Source organism: Lonchura striata, chromosome 3 (genome assembly GCF_046129695.1).
Source record: "Lonchura striata isolate bLonStr1 chromosome 3, bLonStr1.mat, whole genome shotgun sequence".
NCBI lineage: Eukaryota > Metazoa > Chordata > Aves > Passeriformes > Estrildidae > Lonchura > Lonchura striata.
This window is the reverse complement of record NC_134605.1, coordinates 60833364-60858349: the sequence shown is the minus strand read 5'-3', so window position 1 is coordinate 60858349 and position 24986 is coordinate 60833364. Positions and strand designations below refer to the sequence as shown.

The 24986-nt window shown below is 37.1% G+C and overlaps 1 protein-coding gene across 2 annotated transcripts in view; it reads left to right on the top strand.

Annotated features, from left to right (window-relative positions):
• The window catches only part of LAMA2 (laminin subunit alpha 2), a 335231-nt gene that overhangs the window by 108798 nt on the left and 201447 nt on the right, over window positions 1-24986 (top strand). For both annotated transcript variants that reach the window (XM_077782208.1, XM_077782207.1), the window contains exons 5-9: window positions 10892-11071; window positions 13168-13257; window positions 15447-15564; window positions 17268-17446; window positions 19082-19181. In XM_077782208.1, coding sequence (XP_077638334.1) covers window positions 10892-11071; window positions 13168-13257; window positions 15447-15564; window positions 17268-17446; window positions 19082-19181 — 667 coding nt within the window. The remainder of the gene's footprint in view (window positions 1-10891; window positions 11072-13167; window positions 13258-15446; window positions 15565-17267; window positions 17447-19081; window positions 19182-24986) is intronic.

The following is a 24986-nucleotide window of genomic DNA, read 5'->3' as shown; positions in this document are numbered from 1 at the left end:
CAAATGAGATGCAACAGGACTGCCAAGGACAGCAAATCCATAGCAGGTGGATTCTGTGGCTTGAGCTTCCTACAGAGGGGCATAACAAAGTAGCCACAGTAGAGCTTTTCTTTGTTTCTGAAGTTGGAGGATCTTCTGAAGGAAACACAGATCCAAAATAACACTTTAAAGGCCGTGGCAGATTTGTTCCCCAACTTTTATTGCTGATCACATTGTGGGGGATATCCCTGTGGTCAGTTTGGGTCAGCTGTCCCAGCTGTGTCCCCTGCTGACCCCTTTAGCACCCCCACGCTCCTCACCAAGGGAGGCGGCATGAGAAGGAGCTGGAATATCTCTGTGTTATCAACACTGTTTTGGTCACAGATCCAAAGCACAGCCTCACATAAGATACTGTGAAGAAAATTAGCTCAGTCCTAGGAAAAACCAGCACCATAGTTGAGTATATGAATAATTTTATATAATGTATCATAACTGAAATCTGAAAAATCCAGGCATTTGAGAGTTTGACAAAACTCTGCCAAGTATAGTTTTTTGTAAAAAGCATTACTATTTTTGTAACTTTCCAATAATTAATCATGATTCGAGCAAAGAACAAAAAGCACATTTCATGCACATAGTTCTTTAATCTCCTGTGTTTTACAGAAGATTTCTGATTACATTCCTGGCCTGGACTGTTAATTCTGTGCTACTTAGAAATGGGTTTTTCCACTCCCCTGACTTTTCTTCTAGTAGCTGCTCTAAAATATCTCTGAAGTTTGAGCAGGTCAGGTTCACAGTTGGAGAGATATTAAAGTTTGTCATATTCTACAAGTGAATGTCCTATTTATTCTTTCCTTTTAAATCATTATAAATGGTTTTAAAAGAAATGAATGCTTACCATTCACATGGATCCCATCTGGTTTTCAAAAGCATTCATCAGTTTATGTTCCAAATGACATGACACAGGTTTTGCTGGAACTTTGAGTCCAACACTATACAGTAATTGTAATGAACTTTTCTAATGAACTCACACATGAATTTCCATCACAAAAAAAAACACAAAAAAAGTTTTGTTAAAATTGCTTCAGTCTAAAATTCTTCAGAGTTGTGGTTCAAAACAAGAATGTTGCATCAATGTAAAGCATATTACCACAGTTTATTTAATGATAACATTCAGGAGCAGATGTACTTGTTTACTGTTTGAACAGCTTAAATCCTCACATTCCCCCTCTTTTACATCAGCAATTGTTTTTGGCAGCAGTTTGCAACTGCTTACAGCTGTTAAAAGTTCCTGTGGATTTTCTTTCTACTGGTCACAATACTGTACTGGCAGTAATTTCTCTGCAGTTCCACAGTGGACTCCACAGTGTATCTCATTCAGGAGGGAAAATATAGTGTGAAGCGCCATGAGTGTTTAGGATAATCATACAAGGAATAAGGGAAATCATAAAATCTTGGTAGGAAAGTAGGGATGGGTGTTGTTTGGGTGAGTTTTTTAATATTGTTTGGTTTGGCTTACTTAGAAACCTTTAAGTTAAATCTGAGGATCAGAATGCTTTTTATTATAATGTCCAAGAAAGCATAATTTTACTTTTTTGTTCTTTATTTGAAATTACTTGTCTTATTTATGAAAAAGTGTACTACTTTGAGGAGTAGTAAAGAAAAAATATACTTTTTTTTTGTAATGTCAGCTCGCTTTACTTCTTTCTTAGAATAGCCAGGAGAGTACAAACCATCATGGTTGTGCACGGTATTCCAAGCCTTGCATCTTGTCTGAGTCACTCATAGACTGTGGCAGGCATAACTGTTGCTGAAACTACAGCTCAATTAAATGTTTCTACTTAAGTAAGACAGTTACAACAAGAAAATAAAAACTTGACATTATATAAATACACGTTCAAGGTAAACAAATTTCTTATTATTCTGTGATTTATTAATAACTATTGCTCTAACAGTGAGCAGTCTATTTACAAGTATTCAAGACGATGTCTTTGACAAATTGTTTTTGTCCAAAAATGACAAACATGAGAATTTCAGGAGCCATAAAAAAGCAGTGGCTTGAATAGGCAAGTGAAATTGGAAAGAAAAAAAATTACAAAAGCAAGTTAATGAAAACTGAAGCAATGAAGCCCTATTTAGCTTAAGATGTAGGGTATAGTTGTCAATGACACAATAGTATTTGCTAAACAGTTTGTTAAACTGACATTTGCCTGTATTCTTCAGGGGAATGAATTAGTTGAGATACAATCTGACATGCATAGCCCTTGACATTTTAATGCAAGTCTAAGCATTGCATTTCAAGCAGCTCTTGTAATCATTAGTGAGGCACAGAAGGGAGTCGTGCTTTCACTTACCAAACCACTAATTTATTAAGATAGTGAGATGTTTATTAGAAATATAGTAAAACTTGCCAAATATACCATTTCTTATATGCTATTATTATAAATATGTATTTATGAAGAAAAATTGGATACTGAGTACTGGCGTATGCTTCCATCTACTATTCTAGTTGTGAAATCAACTCTAATGATAGATTAGGTTTTGCACTAAGAAAACTCATTGAAATTTTGTCTTTGGGGATTAAATATGAGATACCAAGAGATTAATTAATCAGCAGTAATTTTCCATCTACTGCAAATGAGCTATTTGCAAGCAATAATTAAAGGTGGTATTTCTTAGGAGAATTATGAGAGCTACTGGATCACCTGTTGAAAAATTTATTTTTGGCATTGTTCATATTGATGTGCTTGCATAACTTGAGAATGTAAATAATGGGTTACTTTTCCCATTGGATCATTTTAATGCTGACATTTTTGCCTTCTCCACTTCTGATTGTTAAGTTGCAAGACCTTTTGTGCAGGACAGAAACTTTTCTTTCTTGTATGCTGCTCTCGAGATTAAACTTTAGTTAGACACTGACCTTTCTTGACAATAGTTTAGGATCAGACCACTGCCTTACACAGAGTGGCAAAGTTGAAGCCCACAGTCTTGATATAATGTACAAAATAATCTACTGAGTACTTGAACACAGGGAGTTCTTTACCACTACTAGCCAAAAATTATTGTAGGATGATGTTTCCAGTCCATCCTTATAACAAATTACACTAAGTAGCCTTCTCTTTTTATGAAAGAATTAAGCCTTCCAGTTTGTCATCAGTGATAAGCATACTGGCTAGTGGTGCTGTTTTCCTGAAGAAAAAGTGAGCAAAAAACTCTATGTCACACAGCCACACAGCTGGGGTTTTTTATATCCTACAAACAGCTTGAGATTGATTGCACTCAAATTGCTTGGCAAAGTAATGGGCTTCAAATACCAAAGCTCTAAGTAGAAAAATACACCACTTGGATTCATACATGGGTGTTTTAGATTTGTGTGAGACCATAGTACATACTTAAAATTCTTAAAAACTTTGTTAAAGTGCATTAATTTTAAGTAACTCAGCAGTTGTTAATAAACATTAATGCCAAATGGCAGCATTTTCACTGTTGCATTAACAACAGAGGCAGCTAACATGATGCAGGTTTGGATATCAGTTTGTGCCAGAAACACACACAGAAGGAGGGGTGGAAAGAGTGGTTTTAGGTGCTCGGCCATGGTGGTGAGGCACAGTCCTCATCACTGGCTGCCGCAACTGCCCCGGTACAGCAGAGCCCTCAGATCAGGCTAAGTTCCAGAGCCAGGATGCAGATTTTAATCTCTGAGATTGCAAGAACTGTCTGGACCATGCTGAGCTCGAGGGAGAAAGAGAGTGTCCTTGCCTGCAGAATGGGCAATGTGTTTGGGTATTTGTGTCACCAAGTAAAGGACTGCAGAAAGATGTCAGTAGACATCCATTAGACTGTGCAGTATCAGAGGTGACAAAAGTGAGTAACTAAGAGTAACTAACCCCTTCTTTGCCCGCAGATGGGCAGCTAAAGACAATTCAGTGCCTGGTAGCATGCAGACTAGCAGCAGTGGGCTGAGAGCTCTGTTCAGTGATAAGTGAGCCAGCTGTGCCTATGTAACCCAGGAGCATTGGGAGGAAGCTGAGTGAGAGTAGGGATGTACACTAAGTGGTACATAAGCTAGCAAGGTGCCTTTGCAAGCAATGAAAGCCAAGAGTATCCTGGTCTACATTAGTCAGACAGTCACCAGCAGGTTGAGGGAGATGATGAGAGCACATGTGAAGAGATGAGTCCTGTTCTGGACTCCTCAGTAATAGATAGATGTGAACATATTGGAACAAGTCCAGGAAATGTTTGGGAAGACAAATAAGGACTTGGAGAGTCAGTCTTGTAAATAGACACTGAGAGGGCAGGGTTTGCTTAGACTTGAGAAGTCCAAGGGAGATTTTGTTAACATTTAAAAAGTATTTGATGGGGTGCAGGTTCTCTCTCCTGAAGACCTATTTCAAGTAAATTGTAAATAAGTCCTTGATCATCAGTATATGGGACTTGTCTACTGCCAGAAGTAGTGAAAAGTTTTTTAGGCTGTCTGTCACTTCTTCATTGGCAGAAACCCAATGAAATGTGTTGCAAAATTCTAGTTGTAGGTCCCATCATCACTTGGCTGGAGCACATTGCAATCCCTTTCAGGTGTCCTTGTTACAGAAGCTGGGATTGGATGGATCCAAGTATTTCCCAGTATCCAGACCCAGCAGCTGAGAAATGCTGCCTTGATAATTAATACCAGCCTTTAAAGGGTGGTGGAGAAATGTGACACTATAGACATGACAGAAACAAGGAGCTGTTTAGGAATGACTGAGTGACTTATAGAGGAGAGGCACTATATTTAATAATATTAGAAAGTCAGTAGAAATAAAATGGCGTATGAGATCTCTGTGAACTAAAATTCAGCACCTAAACTGGGACAGCATCGCTTTAATGTTGTATCAGCAATTGCCCAGAGATATGGAACTGAGCTGTTCTTGTCAAAGGAAGGCTACAAATATAATATCAACCTTCTACAACCCTTTGGCAGATTCTTTAGGTGTCACAATAAAAAGAGTGCAAAAGAGTATTTCTTAAAAGCCTGAATGTTCTCAGTGCAGCTGAGATAGTTTAGTCGAAAACACAGCACAGATCCTGGTCCAAATAATTAACTGTCAAATAACTGTGTAATTACACACATATGCATGCTACATTTTAGAATGGTCCCAGAAATCACAAATCATGTTTAAAGCATAAAACAAGGAAAGATAATAGATATCAAAATTAACTGGTGTTATTTGTATCTTTTCCTGCAAATTAGGCAAAGAAGTAAGAAAATAAGTTCCAGCAGATGAAATGTTAAACTGCAATAAAGATTCTGAGTGACTGAGTTGAAGTAAACCTTTTTTCAGACACATCAGATTCAAGAAATCTGCCAGAGAATTGCTGGGCTGAGAGATGATCAAAGAGTGTTCAAGAAAGATAAGGTCATTGCTGAAAAACTAAATTAATTATTTGAATCAGTTTTTTTCTACAGAGACTGTCAGGAGGGTTTCTGCACTGGAAACATTATTTACAGTAGAGGAGTTGGAGAAACAGTTGCAAACTGCATTGTTAACTGAAGAGGTGCAGAAAAAATGGACAAATTGAGTAGTGAAAAGGAACTCAAAGCTAAAACAGGTGAATTATAACAGTTCTTATTTAACTCCTCACTGTCAGATATTCTCAGTAACTGAGGAGCATGGACCATCAAATGAAATGCCATTTTTTTTAGTAGAATTCCTTAGTTATCCAAGGAAACTAGCGATCTGGAAGCCTGGTACCTGTGCAAAGCTAATTAGTTCTAAAGAAATTAAATGAAAAATGAAACTGGTAGAAAGATACATTTCTTTGTTCCAATTTCAGAACTGGAAGTATTAAGCAAGTTTAGTATGAGTCAGACCTAAAACCACCAAAGGAAGGATTTCTTTCCCTACAACATGTAAATGAGATGAGAAAATCCTAATTAAGTGATGGTGTAGATATTGAAAGGTGACTTGGATTAAGGTGAGATAGAGTTCATAGAAATACTTTGAGGCTTACCAGATGTATAGAAACTACCTATAGCTCAGCAAATCCCTGAGGAAGTATTATGTATGCTTGCCTTCATCTTACTGTTAGCATGCTGACTTGGATGCTGTATGGGGCAGACTGCCAAGCTGGATAGGTTTTTTGGTTCTGACATGGTCCAGAGATTCTAATGTACTTGAGATGTCCTTTGAATATATTTGGTAATGTCCCTGTTGTTCAGCATTCTTGCAGGCAATCTAAAAAATCGGAAAACTGTGTAATAGCAGTATTTGAAGGTAATGTGAAATTTAAGATAATTTGTTCTATTAGCAACTTATGATACTACATGAAAAATACTATATGGAAATGAGGATTTCTAAAAGCAGAGTAATAAATATAAGAAGAAAAAAAAGAATTATGCATGAAAGCTGATGGGTTAGTTTTAGACTAAATTTCTCTTCATGGTAAAGAACTTGTATCATCCTCCACAGTTCTCAGATAAGAAAAAGTTGATTTATCATCATGCTGAATTTTAAAAATGAAAATATGTTGACTGCTCACAATTTTCTCAAATGACAAATTAGAGTACTTTCAATTAAATAATTATGAATTTCAGGTTTAAAAGGGAAAAGAAAACAAAGAAAGAACAACCACAACAGTGACAGTTATGTGTGTTGTTTTTTTTTAAGAAGCAAATTTCCTCAGATTGGGACAAAGGTATGTACTGATGAAAAACATAATGGTTGAAAAAGAGAGTAGAACTCTAATACAGAAGAGGGCAACTGGTAGATATTAAACACTATGACTCAGATTCACGCTGTAGCTCAGGAAGCCTTTAGACTGATTAGTCAGAGGAAGTGATCATATTGTATCAGAGGGATCGTGTTGAAATGCTCTGTTTCTTATAGTCTTTCATAACTGTTTTCTTCTGGCCCCTCTTGGAGAGTCTTAAATATTCCAATTGTTAGAATATAATAATGGACAAATGCTTTGTTAAGGAAAAGTATTCTTTAGTTGAAATTGGAGTATCTTTCATTTAGAACTAAAAATTATGATTATTACTTCAGTCTGGGAAATGGTAAATAAAAGTTGTCCATAAAACCTGAACAAGATTTGGTATTATTCCCTCATGGGGACTTAAATTATCCAAGTTGTAGCAGCCCAGTGGGTGGATTAAAGTATTAATATTTTCCTAGAAGACTGAGCTTTGGACCTTTTCTCTGCTGTGGAACTGTGGAGTGGCTCACAATGCAGCGTGGGCACAGCTAACGCAGGCTGTAGCTGATGTGTGGAAGGGGGGCTAATCTTCACAGGAGCTGTATGTGGAATACTGTGATGATCTTTTATGGCATAGGGATAGATGCTTCGTGAGGATTGTGTTCACTGGGACAGTTTCCAAGTCTGATTCAAAAATACTTGGAGGGCCGGGGTTACATTAGAGTCTTGACTGAAAATGCACTGTCCTGGGAACAGTGCCTTTCAAACAGGTGCAAGATAGTGGACAGAGATGAAAAGAGTAAGTGTGCTCTAGAAAAACTCAGTGATGTCTCATTGGGAGAGTCATATTGAAAATATTGTAAATCTAAACCTATTTAAACTTCTTTAAATTGAGATTCTTACTGGGTTCTTTTCTGATTAATGACAGATGTTCCTAAAGGATTCTTAATTATTCTTCCTTATTCTCTTTTCAAGGAGTAGGAACAACTTGGTTGGACAGTTTTCAGGTTGATTCTAAATGTTTCTAGGAAGAAATGAATGATTTAATCACAGATGTTTATAGGAGGAGAAATAATTTAGAGTAATTTTGCTAGTGTAAAATTTTCACTTAAGATTAATTTTGATAAAATGATCTAATTTTGAATTTTCTAGTCTCAGTGCCATTTTGCTGTACATACTTGAGCAGGTGCCATATTTCACGCAGGACATAGCTGCATTTCAATAATTATGTGAACTTAATTGTTGTTTTAAAATTAAATTGTGAAATATTTAAAGACGAGCCTTAAAAAATATATAAATGGAAGTCATCATCTTACTAGATTAGCCTTGCCAAATAGATGAACTGCTGGCAGGTAATCCTTTCAAAAATGGGATCTATTCTGAAATGAAAGCCTCTGGTTTTATTTTGTTAACTTACATTTTAGTTCTGTAAAACTATCATTCCAAAGATGTGGTTTTTTCCCCCATCAGTGTCTGAAGACTAAATTTGTTGTTTTTAAAATAATCAAAAGGTATGACTGCTGATTGTCAACTGTATTATTTGTGGTCAAGCTGTGTCTGTGATTAATACTTCTAACTCTCTGTGGGCACTTGCTTCGTTTGATACATGGGATTTCACCTGCATCTTTGTCCTCCCACCCCCAAAATCTTTATTTTTGTCTTTTTTGAAGAGATAGTCAGATTGCCATGCTGCTTATTACTGCCATGGTGCTGTTGTTCTACCAGACTGAGCAAGGCACTATTTTAGATCTCTTTCTTCTTTATCTCTGGAATATCAAACTTCAGTGTTTAGCATTCTATTGCTTTAAACCATAACCCATGTATGTTTGCTGGCAGTATAAAATAAATCTCTTGCATCTTGTTTTAAAGGAAGGCAGTGATGGTGTGAAAAAATACTCTGAATAAATATGTTTCCTTACTCACAAATAAATATTATGCAAAAAAATCTTCAGGCATGTGTTTTTGCTAAAATTCTCCTTCATTTGGAAAGATCTGTCAATTTCCACTTGACTTGTTGCCACCTTCTTCAGGCTTTTGAAGTTTTCTCTCCACACATGTTCTCTCTCTATTCATCAGGGATTTGAGCAGTTCTCTCTCTGGTCATGTGCTTTTGTCCTATTTGTAGCCAGACATTTCTCATTCAGGACCTCCTCCTTGCTTCCTCTGGGTTTTTTTTATAACCTTTTGTTTGCACCATGTCTTTTTCACAACATTTTATTCTGTTTGTTTCCAGATGTGTCCTTTAGTTACTTGTAGTTAGGAGCAGAACTGAGTCAGAGCTCAGTGACTGTATTGCTGTGATCTGAGTAGGAGGTAATGATATCACCTGTTCCTGGAGGTAACATGGCAGAAATCCAGAGGTGCTGATTCATAAACAGGCAAGATATAATTGATGGCTGCTCCCGGCAGAGTGGTTTCCAGTGATTTGGTGTACCTGTAGATACAGTGGAGCAGAACGCTGGACATGATGAGGTATACAGTTTCCCTCTTGGTAGTAAAAATCTCAGTATCACAGAATTTTTGGGGTTGGAAGGGACCTCTGAGGAGCAACTAGTCCAAGCCTCCTGCCAAAGCTCATTCACATAGCGCAGGTTACATGGGAACGCATCCAAGTGGCTTTTAAATGTCTGTGGAGAGGGAGATTCCATGACCTCCTTGAGCAGCCTGTTCCAGTGCTCTGCCACTGCCAACATAAAGAAGTACTTCCTCAATACTGAGGTGAAACTTGTTGTGTTTGGAGACCTTGCTCCTTGTCCTAACACCAGTGAAAAGAGTCTGGCACCATCCTCTTGACACCTGCCTTTGAGATAATTGAGTTAATAGTATCACATAGGCAATGCAAGTCAAGCAGTTGTTCAGTAAGTCTATCCAGCACCTCCAAAAACTCCAGCAAACAAGCGCTGCTGCTTTCCTGGGAGCAGTAGATTTACAGTCTCTTTCCTCAGTGCGAGGCAGCCACTGCTGAGTGCCAGCTGGTGTTCTAGTGCAGCTGTTTGCCTAAGCCAGCACTGATATGACCATGTTCAATGACAGAAAATGGCCGTGTGGCCTGACCTCTCATTCAGAGCACTGAGGTATGAGGCAATACATGTTCATTGCAAAGAATAAATAATTTTCTTATTCATTCCAATGATCTGCACATTTGGCTTAGCATCTGAACATTCTTTCAGTGTACCAGCCTGTAATAAAAATGCCCCAATTAAAATTTAACACTTGAGAATACAGGAAAATTAATGGTTTCTTTCCTCTCTCCCTCTAGGTGCTCATTAACAGTATTTTGCTATACTTGACATGTTTCTTCTTGTAGGCCTTTTCCAAGAACAGTTCTGTAGCAGCCCATCTGCTTTATTTAGTTGATTCAGAGCTAATGTGTGCCATGATCAGCTACAAAGATAGGAGGGGAAGAAGATGTCTTGTTTTTTGTTGCCTTGCCCTTGATGCGTCAATTGGGGTCAAAGAGTCTCTGTGAAGGAGCCACAGAGCTTAGCTAGATTTCTAGATTTTAGGATATGGCAGACAGAGAAAAGGGGAGGTAATCGTTACAGAAACTATAGTGTAGTCAGAGAGTGGTAGTGTCTTTGGAAAAACAAATGCCAAACAAAGTTCTCAGAAGTGATAAAGACTTTCCTCTGGGACCAGATGAAAACAGTTGCAAGCCAGGAAATTGTTTCACCTTGCTGAGAACAAAATTCAAAGGAGATGTGTAAAGAGACAGTGGGAAAGGAGAAGTGCTTATGATGCTGATTTTGTCTTATCTAGCTGTTGTAGTTTTCAGTATTTCAAAAGTTCAAAAGCCTTTTGATGATCACTCTAAGAGGTGCAAACTGACCCCTGTTGAATTTTGAATTCCATTGCAAGTATACATTCCCTTAACTCAAAATTTCTGAGACCATTTGGTTGTATGATTACCTAGTTTCAGACTGGGGGAGGAGAAGTCAATTGCCTGTGGCATGGACACTGGTTTACGGCCTGGGTTACACGTATGCAGTTTGTGATGCAGTCTTTTTTTAGCTGATGATTTTTCCTTTGCTCTAAATGTTTTTATTATAATGACTCTTCATAGCTGAGGTCAGTTGACACATGGAATATTTTGGGGGACATCTACTTTCTAAGGAAAGAAGTTATTCTTTTAATGCATGTAAAAATGCATTAACACAATGCCTGTAATGATATTTGTTGGCCTAATCATGACAAAATTGATATAATTTAATTCCTTACTGCTTTAATAATTCTTCAGATTCACACTTCTCTAATTAATGGACGACCTAGTGCCGACGATCCGTCACGTGAATTACTGGAGTTCACCTCTGCTCGCTTTATTCGCCTGAGATTCCAGAGGATACGGACACTAAATGCTGATTTAATGATGTTTGCACACAAAGATCCAGCTGAAATTGATCCCATTGTCACAAGGAGGGTAAGTTCTGGCAAGACAGTAGAAAGACAGGTGTAGAAGTTATTTTACTTATTTGTAAATGCTGTACTTACCTTTGTTTGCCATAGGAAATTTTGGGAGTTGATTACCTGCTGTAGTCTTTCAAAATCCTGGTGATGGAGAATTCCCTGTGCACTCTATTTTGTTATCTTCTCTAGAGCAGAATTAACAATTTTACCTTTTCTGTATAATGGTGTTACTAACATAAACACCCAGCTCCTCTGGCTGCAAACATTTGGATGTAGGTATTTGGCAAGTGTTTGCTCTTAGTATCTCTTTCCTCTTCTGCTACTCAATTGTTTTGTTACCTTTAACATGGCTTGAACATTCCCTTTGAGTAAAATTTCTAATTGTACTATAAGTAGTAGTAGGGTCTGAATACAACACTTTTAGCATTTGCATATGATTGAGGGTAGCAGCAAGCATTTTGTGCTTTGCTTTAACTTAAAAGAATGGATACAGCATTTAAACTCATACCATACCCATAGTCTGGTCTTCTCCATTTGGGTGCCTTGTGTGTGCACTCCCCTGTCTCTTCTTTCTGCAGTCTTTAGTTCCTTTCTAAGCCATAGCTCCCTGTTGTCCTGCTGATCAAATTTTGTATGTTATTCTTGTTTTCCTCTGATTTTTCTACTAAGCCTTCTCAAAAACTTGTTTGGTGGATATATAATACTCCTTTTTTTTTTTTTTTTTTTTTTTTTTTTGATCACTTCCTTCTCCTGTTGGTCATCGCATTATAGTGGTAGCCTAACACTCCAAAACAAAAATAAGTCCTGTTTTGAAGCGGGGTTTATCATTATTTTTTTGTTAATACAATTTGTTAGTGATGGCTAAGTGCTAAGAAAATTTTTTTTTCTGTTTCCATTTCCTTGTCTAAATAGAGAGTGCTGGCAATTGCTGAAAGTTTGGAACAAGCCATTTTGTTTTGAATTGCAAACCTAGAATCCCTTCCAGTTGAGTGCAGTTATTGCAGCCTCACTAATCGTGAATACTGTGTGTCTGTAAAAGTGGATATTTCATAATCTGATTCTAAGCCAGTAGAAGTGCAAAATTGAATTAGCACTTGAAAAATTATTCTAAACTCATGAAGATGGAATGCAGGACAATACACTGGTTTCTCAAACCAACAAAGAACCGTAACTTCTGTGTGGCATCTTTCCATGAGGCTGACCTCAAAGGATCAAGGAGCAACTGAAACTTGCCACCCTTGTCAGGAAACAAAGGGTAGCCACAAATTATACATTTTCTTTGTGTTGGAAGTTTAACTAGGAGTGATAAGAGTTCTCATTATGTTTGATATATGTATTCATGATCTGATAAAGAGGTTGAACACTGTAATAGCAAAATTTGCAAATAGCATATGTTTCATTTGATTAGCCAGCTGTGATCATGTTGCAAGACCCTTGTCAAAACAGAAGAAAATGAATGAGATTCACTTTTCACAGGCTTTGTAATATAAGATTATGAATATCATTCTAGCTTCTTTTCTGCTTAGGGCTCTTAATCCTCACCAAAGAAAAAAAGAGAAATGGCCAAATGGCAGAAAAACTGGTCAAAAGTACTTAAATCTCAGTAATAAAAGCTGTTTCATGATCATTCAAAAAGCCAATAGTGAAAAACAATTCTTTCCACAGTTCAGTGAATGCCCAAATTAGACCCAGCTAAGGTGAACAAAGTTGTTTCATAGGTTTTTTCCTGGCTTTTCTCCTCTTCCCATCATCATGCCTTTTCCTTTTCATATTTTCTGAAGAGAATAAATTCTATAGAATTTGACTTTTCATTATCCAGTGTGCATATAGCTTTTTCCTATTCTCATGTTTTTGTATGCTGTGTATAAATTGACATGGCTTTTGTGACTTCAAACAAATGGAACTGTGCCAATTTTACACCCTTTCTTTCACTCAGCCTGAAACTGTTGATCAAGACACGGCTTGGGTTACACTGTCTGCTATATTTGTAATAGATCAAAAAAGAAATAAAACAGGGCCTGACAGTTTTGTCACAAGAAATGAATTCTGCAATTTGGCACCTGCATTTTAGAATCCACTTAGCAATTCAATTTCTGTTTTGTCTTACAGTATTACTATTCTATAAAAGACATCTCCGTTGGAGGCATGTGTATATGTTCAGGCCATGCGAAGGCTTGTCCACTGGATCCAATGACCAATGTATGTATTTTTTTAATGTGCCTTATTTATAGGGTGAAACATGAGGAAAGAAAAAAAAAAAACAAACGAAAAAAAAACCCTGATATTGATATTCTTCAGAGTTCTGTGAATTTATGTCTGTTTTTCACCTAGAAGCAGTGCCAGAATGAAACAGTGCTAGCAGACAGAATAATGAACATTCATACAGTGTCAGCCGAGACTTTCCTGAAATGAAAGAATAAGTTTCAGATAATTCATATTGGAAGTTTCCTAGGAAAAACAGAAATCTTGGTAACACTACGTAGCTGTAGAAATAAGCACTGTCAGTCTTTCTTTTCCTTCTTGATATGAATCAAGATATTTCCTTAATGGTTGTCAGATATTTAATTGATACAAACAAATGATGGCTCTGGAATGGTGCATGGGCAATGTAGCAAGTATCAACTGAATGATCAATTAAGCTAATCTAGAAAATCATGGGCTGTTTATAATATCTTTCAACTTGTAACTCTTTTTTTGCACATAACCAATATAATCAAATCATAACAAATATAATTAATACAGAAATATCATTTTTTACTGATTGTCCAACTCTATGCACTCATTGTCACAAACAGTGAATTTCCTGTTTACTATTACATGCCACAGTGTGGGATCTCTTCATGTACTATTCGCTTAAGTAGGAGCTTTATAGGATTTAACTGAAAATCTTATTTGTATGTAGCATTAAGCCATTATGTAGGAAATCCTTTAAAGAAATGACAAAAGCTTACAGAGAATACATTTAGAGTTCTGAGCAATTTCTATGGATACTTGTAAAAATTGAGCAAACGTCTTGGTTTAATCCTTTTGAGAATTTTCTGTAATGATATGTACAGCAAGTGGTGAACTATTGTTTCAGATGCCATTAGTGATGAAGCTGCAGCATTGTCTCTGTGCCATCTGTTAGAATCAGGCCTGCCTCTGAAAATAAGTGCTGCTACTGAGATTAATATCATACTTCAGATAATTTGGCTACTTGATAAAATAAGGCCATTTTGACAAGTGTGAGGTCCTGTTTTGTAGGACATCAAATCTGTATTTGCTATCTGACCAGCATAAAAAATAGTGTAAGTGAAACAGTTCAAGCCAGAGTAGATTTGGAGGTTTAGCTGTCCAGGGATATTCTTTAGACTGAGCCATGCCAAAATAGGCTTATAAACATTATGACTGTACTTGTTAGCAGAAAGAATCTTTCCCTTAGCATTTTAGCAGAAAGAATCTTTCCCTTAGCATTGCAGGGAATAAACTTACTGGAACTCACTGCCATGCTTTTGAGAAGTAGTGCTTGAGTTATACTTGTTTTGCAAGATTTATGCTTTGTCCTGTGAGCCATGGAGCTTCTCTGGCTTGCTGGTTCGACCTTGTATGGCCTCACAAGGACCACAGAGAATCCCCTTCACTAAACTATTGGAAAGGCAATTTTTGCTTCTTATTTCTCCAAACTGCATGTTTTTTTACCTTTTTCAAGCTGCCTTTGTGGCTTCAGGGAGTTTTGGTGTTCCTTACAGTAATATTTTCATGCTGGGCTAAGGTGGTCTTGTGGGGAACTGTAGAGTGACTGAAAGGCTGGACTTGTGCTCATCTATTATTACTTTAAACACTCCTGCTATCCCTCCCATAGAATTAGTTACAAAATTGGAAGGTTACATGGTAAGTTGACTTATCCAGTCAAAAAATAATGTCAAAATAGAAAAAAAAGGCAATTTGTATTGGATCAGCTAATGGAATTTATTTCATTCTGCAGCAGCAGAATTGATGCATCAAAGGGAAGGGTGGAGAATGGCTTGCTCCTTCAAGGGTCAGATCAGTTTTTCTGTATCCAAGGGCTACCTGTACTTTGGCTTATTTGTTTTATTGGGAAACTTTCCCATCATCCTTTCTTTATCCTGTTGGAATTAAATTTTCCTGCATTCTTAGGCTCTCCTTAAATTATCTGGCCAGCTGTCTTCCTTTTGCTTTGTGGCTGTTTTCTTCAAATAGAGCTATAGATGTTAAACACACTTCGTGAATGCAGGATGCATAAACGAATACAAATGAATAAACAAAAGAATTACAGAGTAAAGCCATCCTTAATGTTTTCATAATTTGAACTGGAATGCATATTATGTACATGGACAGATTTTTCAAATCATCACATTGTGTAAATATTTGTTTTTCCTTTAAATTAGAAATCCGTCTGTCAGTGTGAGCACAACACATGCGGAGAGACATGTGATCAGTGTTGTCCTGGTTTCCATCAAAAGCCTTGGCATGCTGGCACTCTCCTGCATAAACATGAATGTGAACGTAAGTTTAAAACAGTACAGAGGAGAAAATTTCTTGCAACTGCTACTGAAAACTGAAATTGGGTCCAACGTGATTTTGCAGTTAATTTGGTTTCTAACCACATTGGTTTATGAATAACATTTGATTTTATGTTATTCACTTAATTAGACTGACTCAAAAGACTTTGCAGAAAAAATTACATGTAGAGTTGTGGTTTTATTGAACTCAGGGTATTTTATTGTAATATAGTGATATTTGGGGAACGCTATATAAAAAAATTGTCTTGTATAGTTTTTATAATCATTATGGTTTTGTTTTGATAAAATAACAAGGTTATATACTGGTAAGTAAAAAGTATCTCTTTACAGGTTTTTCATTATAGGAAATTTTACTGGTGTGATTTCTGTATAAATGGCACTTTTATATGTTATAATATTCATCTTTCCTGAAAAAAAATATTTTTGTATTATCAAAATGCAAGCTGATGTCTGATATTTTTTTAATGGAAAATACAACATATCTAGTTTTCCAACATGGAATGAAAACATACCTTGAGATATCAACTTCCCACAGGGTGGAAATTTAATTTTCAGATTTATTTTAGTAAGGGTAGTTATAGTTGAACTTCAACATCTTACTTCCAAAGGTCACATACCTCTTATATTTCTGAACATAATAAAATCTAATGCTCCATTACATTCAATATTTATTCATTTGTAGGATTTCAGCTATAATTTTATCATGAGTGATTAAAAATAAATAAAAAGGAGCAGATATGCCCATATTTAGAGTAGCCATTGCTTATTTGTGTCCTGTAAACTTTGGTCACAGAGGTATTTGTTTTAGTTGGGACTGTGTCTGCACTGAGAATGCATTATGGAATGAAGGCAGGGTACATTTAATTTCATGTTTAATTTTTAAGAGACACACCCTATTCAACTGTTAGTGAATTTTTGTGCTGTCTCGGTGGAAACAGTTCCCTGGGATCTGGTTCACATGTAAGGAGAACGCCTCTCCACGATGTTGACAAGCTTTGAATTTCTCTTTACGATGAAATGAATGTTGTAATACCACAGGGAAAGGGCCAGTGAACTACCTCGTTTTCACTGCAACAGAGTATTAGATTAACTTTCCTGTATTTGGACCTGAAGTCTAGAGTTCAGATATAAATGTCAAAAGAAGATTTAAGATTGGGAATCCCTTTGTTCTGCCCAAGTTCCTATATGCATATGTGCTAGTGAGATGTTTTTAGGATGTCTTTCAGCTTTTATTTGAATCACTTTAATTTACTCATCCCATTGTGCTGCTTTTCTTACAACTCCTCTTGCATTTTAATTTAGATAACCCTTTCATGAGCTGTATGTGTATGCAACCACTAAAAGGTTTCTCAGCTATCAATTTAAAGAAGAAAAAAAAAAATCAAACAAACTGAAATAAACCAGGAACATCATAATTAGACTGTGTCTGTCAGCTTCCGTACTCCCCAAGACAAAATATCGAGGGGAAAAAAATACAACTTTATTTAATTCAATAGAATTTCAGGCTGTGCTTGTAATGGGACCACATTGCCTTTCACAAACAAAGTAGTAAATTAATGTTTGGATGTGCTTTTACAACATACACAGAACCAATGATAAAATATTGAATGGCTCTTTTTAATACCTCAGTAACAGTGGGGCATCCGCAGTGGGGAAGTATTTGCTGACGCTTTCCTTCTCTTTTAGCATGCAACTGTCACGGGAAGACTGAGGAGTGTTACTACGATCAGGACGTGGCAGACAGAAATCAGAGTTTGAACATCCACGGGGAGTACCTCGGGGGCGGAGTGTGCGTGAACTGCTCGGGCTCCACCAGCGGCATCAACTGCGAGACCTGCCTGGACGGCTACTTCAGGCCAAAAGGGGTAAACGCCCGCTCCACCTCCCTTGACTGCAAAGCAAAGTTCAAACCATTGCTCCAGAAGCTTACATTGCTAAACAGAGTTTGGACTGCCATTTTGTGAAGGTTAATTTCCGACTCTGGTGGTGCAGTGGTTGCTTTTCACAGCTGGGAATGTATAAAGTTAGCGATCGGAAAAATAGGGAAGTGAATTGTGTTGATATGAGGGAATGCACTTGAGGTCAGGGCCTCCAGCTAGTATTTCAATTTAATTTAAAAGAGGATGTGGTCCTGTAAACAGAACTTCTGCCTCAGTAATGAATTTCAACTTTTGTTATCACAGTTCAAAGAAATGTTGCTATATTTGGTATTGATGAAAGAGCGACTGCAATTTCTGGTTTTTAAATGCAATGTAGAATTAATAACCACTGAAATTCTATAGTGTTTCATGAATGTCTTTAAATTTCAGTGCAGTGGAAATTGCTTTTTTGTATTTCATTGTATAAGACTGTATTTTCATCTAAGTGGAAGCTGTCAAAAGATGAATCTTATATTAGGTTGTATTGTCAATATGGGCCATTCCTGTGCTTTAGACAGCTACACTATTAGTGTGTGCTTGAATTGCTTATATTTCATCTGTATATTTTCAGATGGGTAAATAATGGCCTTTAGTCTGATTGGTGTTCAATCCTCAAAGAGAAAACATCAGCAAATAGCAGTAATTACATTTTCTCTGATAGACTAGATTAAGCCTTACAACTTGAGAAAAGGAGTACTGAGAAACAATTTCTTCAACAGCAGGGCACTTGCTTGATTTTTACCTCTGTTTTAAGTTATCATCCAGCTAAAAGGGATTTGATATATATGTGTGTGTTTGTATAGTATATCCATACTATGTGTATGTAACTAGTTCATGCAGAATTTCTAATTTATATTCCTAGTGTGGTATTAGACCAAGGTTTAAGTTTGGTTGAGGTAACCTCTCAAGAACAAAAAATTTTTCCATTGTTTAATGTTCACTTTTCTTCATTTGCCTTTTTTCTCCCTTACTGACTAACTAATATTAGTTAGTTTTTGAATCACGTTGACCAGAACTGATATTGTCAATATTCCTTTAGGTAGAAAATGCTTAAAATCTACTTAATTACATTTCTTGATTTTAATTATATAAGGTTCTGTTACTATCTGTACACCTGGTATTTTTTTAGTTGAAGACATATTTGCATCTAAGTCACTACATATTTCTAAATAAAAATCCCAAATGTAACTTTAATAGAATCACAGAACCTAGAATCATTTATGTTGAAAGGACCTCTAAGATTGAGTCTAACCCTTAACCTAACACTAAACAATGTCCTTGAATGCCACATCTAACTCTTTTAAATGTCTCCAGGGATGGTGACTCCACCACTTTTTGGGGCAGTCCATTCCAATGTTAGACAAACCTTTCTGTGAAGAAATTTTTCATAATATCCAATCTCTGGTGCATTTTGAGGCCTTTTCTTCTTGTCATAGTCTGCATAGACTAAACTTATCATCTGTCTCATTTTTCTTCAAGTATAAGCCACCTATACAGAAGTCATTCTCTCCTACTTTTTAAATAAAAGTTTCCAATTATTGAAGGTAAGGATTTTTTCATCTAACATCTTTATTTTTATAGGTATTGCCAGAAAACCCAGATCCATGCCAGCCATGTTCCTGCGATCCAAATGGATCTTTAAATGATACCTGTGTCAAGGATGAGAAACATACAGAAGGAGGTAAGATCCCTCAAATATAGGGATGTTAAAGATGAAGTTCAGCAATGGCCAGAGAAGTGCTGAATCACACTTTTGGTATCTTTAACAAGACAAAAAACCAAAAGGTTTGGTTTTGGTTTATTGTGGTCCTTTTTTTAATTTTACTCATGCATACAGTAATTCACCTGCATTGGTTTGATTTTTTTTCTTTTTTTTTCTTTTTTCTTTTTTGAAAATCATATTCCCAGTTAGTTCAGGCTTCTTTCAGATAAGTGGCTGGGAAACTTATGTATGTTTGGAAGAATAATCCCAGTGGGAAATATTAAAGGATTTTGACATTGAAGAGCTTTCTTCTTTTACCACAGAGATTAAAACTTATGCAACAGTGATGTTATCTTTTCCTATCTAAGCATATTTCCATTTGAAATCTAGAAATTATTCTTGAAAGGTATTTACTTGCTTTCTATGTTATTCATGTAGGATTAAAAGATGCTTGCCATAGCTCTGTGAAAGCTGTCTTCATGTAGACAATGAATGTTCATTGGGCTTTTGAAACAATGAATTGACATAATTTTTGGTTCTTTCATTGTAAAACATCTGAAAATATTGTAGGAAGACAACAGAACTCGAGGTCAATTCTTAAAAGATTTATAAATTGGGCTAATTACAATCAATTTATGAGATGTAGCAATCCTTTAAAACAGATCAATAGAGCATAAAAGCAACATGGCAGAGATGCAAAGACAGGGGCCATAATCTACTGTAATAACCATGTACTGATTGCATCAGTTCAATAAAATGATAATGATTTACTGTCCCAGTGGTATCTCTGGTGGGTTGGTCTTGGCCAGCTGAAGCTGCCCACCCAGCCATTTTCTCACTGCCCTTTTCAGCAGGACAGGGGCAGAGCATAAGATGGAGCATCTCATGGGCCATAGTAATGACCAGGAGATCATTTTCCTGTTATCATCCTGGGAAAAACAGACTTTATTTTGGGAAAGTTAAGTTATTGCCAATTTAAGTAGTTTCAGGAAGTGATAAGCAAAGATAAATATTAAGAATGCATCTCTTCCTCCACCTTCTTTTTTTTTCCCCCAGACTCAACCTCACTTCTTCATTCCAGACTGCTCCTCCTTCCCCACTACCACAATGTGATGCAGGATGATAGCAAGCAGGAGTCATAGCAGTGGTCATAATAGTTCTTTTTTGACACTACTTCCTCCTCACACTTGTCCCCATCTCCAGTGTGGGTGCTTCCCATGGGCCTACATCCTTCATGAAAAAAAATTTCTCTTCCAGCAGTTCTCCATGGGCTGTAGTTCTTTCAAGAAATATCCAAAATTTCCTTCATGGCTGCAGTGTGGATATCTGCTCCAGCCTGATTTTCTCCAGAGGCTCCAGGGGTATATGTGCTCTGGACCTGGAGCTTCTCCTTCCACTCCTTCCCCTTCTCCATTCCCTGACCTGTCTGGCTGAGGGGCTGTGTGCCCTGTTGGGAGCTGGCCATGTCTGGCACAGCCTTTTCCTCACAGAGGCTGCCCTCGCAGCCCCCTCCCTGCTCCCAGCACAGGGCATGGATACTCAGTGCAGTGTATCACATGGAGTGATATAAGAAACAGTCTGAGCAGAAGGGAGGATCAATCCCAAAGCTGGCAAAAACACAGCAAGACTCTTCAATGCCTGTGCCAAACCTGTGGGTGAGACTAAAACAGGTTACAGATGACAGACAATGCAACAAGGGAACCTCTCAGGCTGTGGTTTTGAGATGGGGAATGATTAATTGAAAAAAATGTGATGTCCCACTTGCATGTTACGCAGCTGCTTGGTCTCTAACTCCTGTTGTTGCTGCAGTCTCCCTTCTCACACCTTCTTTTCTGGCCCCTGGTGTGGGTCATCCTCCTGGGGCCTGGCAGCTGATCAGCATTTAGCAGGCTGACAGCTCCTCTCTCACAAGAAGAGGAAAGCAAAAAGATAGAGACTTTTTTCCATCTTGTTTGTCAGTAATGGTGTCCTTAGGAGCTCTCAAAATGTGTTATGCCTCTAAGCATTCAGCAGATCTAAACCATCTCATAGTTGCTTTCTAAATCTGCTTATACTTTCTGGATCTGACAAGGTGGCACTGTACTTTGACACCTTGCTATGTCTCCTGCCTTTTTAGTGCTCTGATCTTCTTTCTGGCAAATTCTTCTCTTGCGTCATTTCTGAACATCTCTAGGGAGAGAATTAAAGTCCTGTTTGGATCATTAACTGTGTCTTTCTAGAAAATCAATAAGAAAGTCATACTAACATGCTGAAGATAACATCTTCGATTTTTTTTTTTTCTTCTTTTCCACGTTTTACTTTTATTGCAGGTAACCAGTCCTGCTTATCTGGCTCCAGGCATTCAAATAAGCTGTTGAATGCTCTAGTTCTCCAGTCCTGAGAATCAGAGTTCTTTTGTTCTCTTCACAAAATGAAAACATCTTTTTCTGTTATGACTGTAACCAGTTTTTCCTCATCTACCTGAAATTAACTCATGCTGCTGCAGTTGTCTGAAGGCCTGTTGCTTTTGAGGATGTTAGAGCATTCTTAATCTCTATTGAATCTGCTATTTGTGACACATAAAGAAATATTTTCCCTTTATTCCTTTCTAAACTCATTGATGCCTTCTGTTTCCAAGTTATTTACTGTAGAGGTTATTCCCTGCATTTAAACTATTTATTCTCATATGTGACAAGCAAAATTGGTGTTTAGATAACTGTCATCATGTATGGAATTCCCTCCCCTAAGTAGTCCATGCATTTGTTCTTGAGACCAGTTGACTGTGTCCTGCCCAGTTTTGGAAGTCTAGTGAGAAGTAGACCCTTTGCTCTGTCTGGACAGTGGCCAGAGGATAATTTTGATATCTATCTTATTATTTTTCTATTTTAAGACCACAACAATAACAACAAGCCAGCTCTACATGTATCTGGGCATCAAAGCTGTTCTGCCTACAATGGACTTGCTCTTTGCTCTTTATTATTACTGTTTATTTGCCTTTTTTTTTACTTGTACAAAATAATTTTCCAACATATTAGGAAAACTGTTTTCTTCTTGCTCATTATGTTTGTAGTCCTTGAACCAGTCACATATTTGTGACCATAATGCCATATTCAACAAAAAAGACACAACAATGTGGGTTGAAAGGAAAAGCCTTTTCAATATTACTCTTAAGAAAAGATTTCTGTGGTTACAGAAGAGGTTGTTTTAGAATAAAGAGTGAGTCTGGATATAATTTTTAGCATAAAACTATCCCGAAACAAGATAATTTCTTCCCTTTTTTCCCTCTCACATTTGTATTCAGTACACTGATAAAATTCTTTTTACTGCATACTGCTCACCCTGGGCAGCAATTTGGTTTGAAGCACTGGTGAGTGTTCATAAAGGAAAGGCTGGAAAGCATGATTTGTCTGAAGGAATCTATCTATTCACCAGTGAACTAAAATGAACACTCTGGGTGGGTTGAAATACATCTTAAAGAGTCACTGGCTGGTTGTATGAGGATAAATTGTTTGCTTGTTGTAGGATGGGAATATGCTTCTTAAATGTGTGCTAAGTAAATGCTTTTAGTGAGTAAAAGACATTAAATGAAAATGGAAATAAGATAGTAAGGAACATCACTGGGGATATATAGTCACTGTGAAGAGTTCTCAAGTAAAATAAAGCTGGAGGCTGTACATTCTCTGCTCTTGAATACAGTAGGTAAGCAGCAATTAAAATTGAAAATTGTAGCAAATACTACAATAACTGGTGCATTGATGAAATGCATCAAGAGGATTTAACTGACTGTATCCTGTAGACATAATCAAGTTTTGCTAGATAAGAGAAGCTGCTTTATAATAGAGAATTCATTGTTTCAGGAAAGAAAGAAGTATTATTGTATTTTATGTACAATTTCCATTTTGATCTCTTTGTCCTCATGTGTCTCAGTCAGTAGTCTAAAATCAAATATTATTATTTCTCATAAAGTGTGTCTTTGGTTTTGAATCTTCAAGAATGCTTTTTAAATATTCTTTCATGGCAATCCTATATCTTTAGTTAATGAGAAATATAAAAAGAAAAGCTTAGGATCAATCATAAGATAAACTGATGAAGATTCCTCTAGGTTTTGTAACTGAAAGGCAGTAATTCTAAAACTGAACTTTTCCATCTGTGTTCAATTCATCCTAATAGCTAAACTTAACCATTGCTGATATTTCAGTGTTCCATACAGAAGTGATAACCATCTAGAAGTACGCTGTACTCCAGTAATTAAGGCTTTCTCCATGAATTGGTACTCTTGTTTCAAGCTCTAATGGCTAGATTTTAACAAATAGCCATTTTACTTGGCTCTTAAGCACCTTCAAGAACTGACAGGTTTGGAACCTGGCAGAGTTTTCTGAGTCAGTCTTCAGAACATGCTGTCTTTTTCCCCCCTATTGCCTCTTTACGTACAATGTAATCCAAATGACAGATGTGTATCTTTGCTGAAAAAGTCCTCAGACATTTTAGGATAAGTAAGTTCCAGACATCTCTATCCTTATTCAGGCTTTGTACTACTTTGCTCAGCAAGCAGTACCACTGACTTCCATGAAATTATTTTTGAAATTTATATGCTGTTGAACAGGAGTGAAAATGACAAGAGGCCATTCCTAGGATTGCAGGTTTTTTAAAGGTCTGGTTCATGCTTTTGCATGCATTTATTTTTGTGCAGTTTTGAAAGACTGCTAGGCTAGGAAAAACTAACTGGTAAAACTCGTATTTCAAGATGACTCATCCTCTAGGGTGCATTTTCAAAGCCTCTGCATGCTGAAAGATAGGACAGAAACTGATAATATTCAGGGAGAAAGCAGAGAATCAAATAAAGCTTCATCAAATAAAGCCCCATTCAAACAAGACCTATGAAGTCATAGACCAAAAGCAAAAGATGTCCTTCTTCTGAAATACCAGTTCATTACAACAAAAACAAGAGGCAAGCCTGGAACATCTGCCTTAAATTGAAATGTATTTAGTCTGTTGACATATTGTACATTACATATGCACTACAGCAGCCTCATCAAAAACAACCAGTGGGACCTGAGAGGAATTTACACACTGTGAAACACAGGGAGAGCTGAGATCTCACAAGGGCTGTAAATGGGAGAAGGCATGGAGCCAAATCAAGGACACAGACTAACTGCATCAACAAGTGTGAGAGCTGGAAGAATGTATGACAGGTAGCAATCTCCTGCCTTCCTCTCTCTCACGTGTAGTGTGAGATCTCTTGATAAGTGATGTGCTGAGGTTATCTATGTGCTATATAAGAATGGGTTGAGCTGCACTGGTGAAAGTAGAGTTTTCAATAGCTGCATAGAAAGGAAAAGGAGGAGAAGGGATGGTTTTTGTTGAGGAGCTAAAAAAAATTGACAGTGGGCAATGGGGAGAGACTATAGATATAAATGAGTATTTGGGAGCTCCATACTGAGACATGTAGTTGAATTTGAGCTTGCTGAGACTTGGTTTGTGAGATATGAGTTCCTGAAGCTTTCAGATGAGGTGAGCTCACTTCTAAAGTGTAGGCTTACCTATGTCTTTTACTGCTGAACCCTGGAGTATAGCCAACTATTTTCATCTGGAAGGAACAAAAGTTTCTCTGTTCCAGATTGTCCAGTTAGGATGCATTGACCCAGATTACAAGAGCTTGTGTCCTGCTGTGCTGTAGGGGCCTTGATGGTAGCTCTTTGAGAGGAGAATAACTCAGAAATTTGAGAATCAGCTGAGCCAAGGGCATCAAAAGCCATGGAGCACATCACTTTGAGATAGTAAGTAACAGAAATTTCATGCACTGAA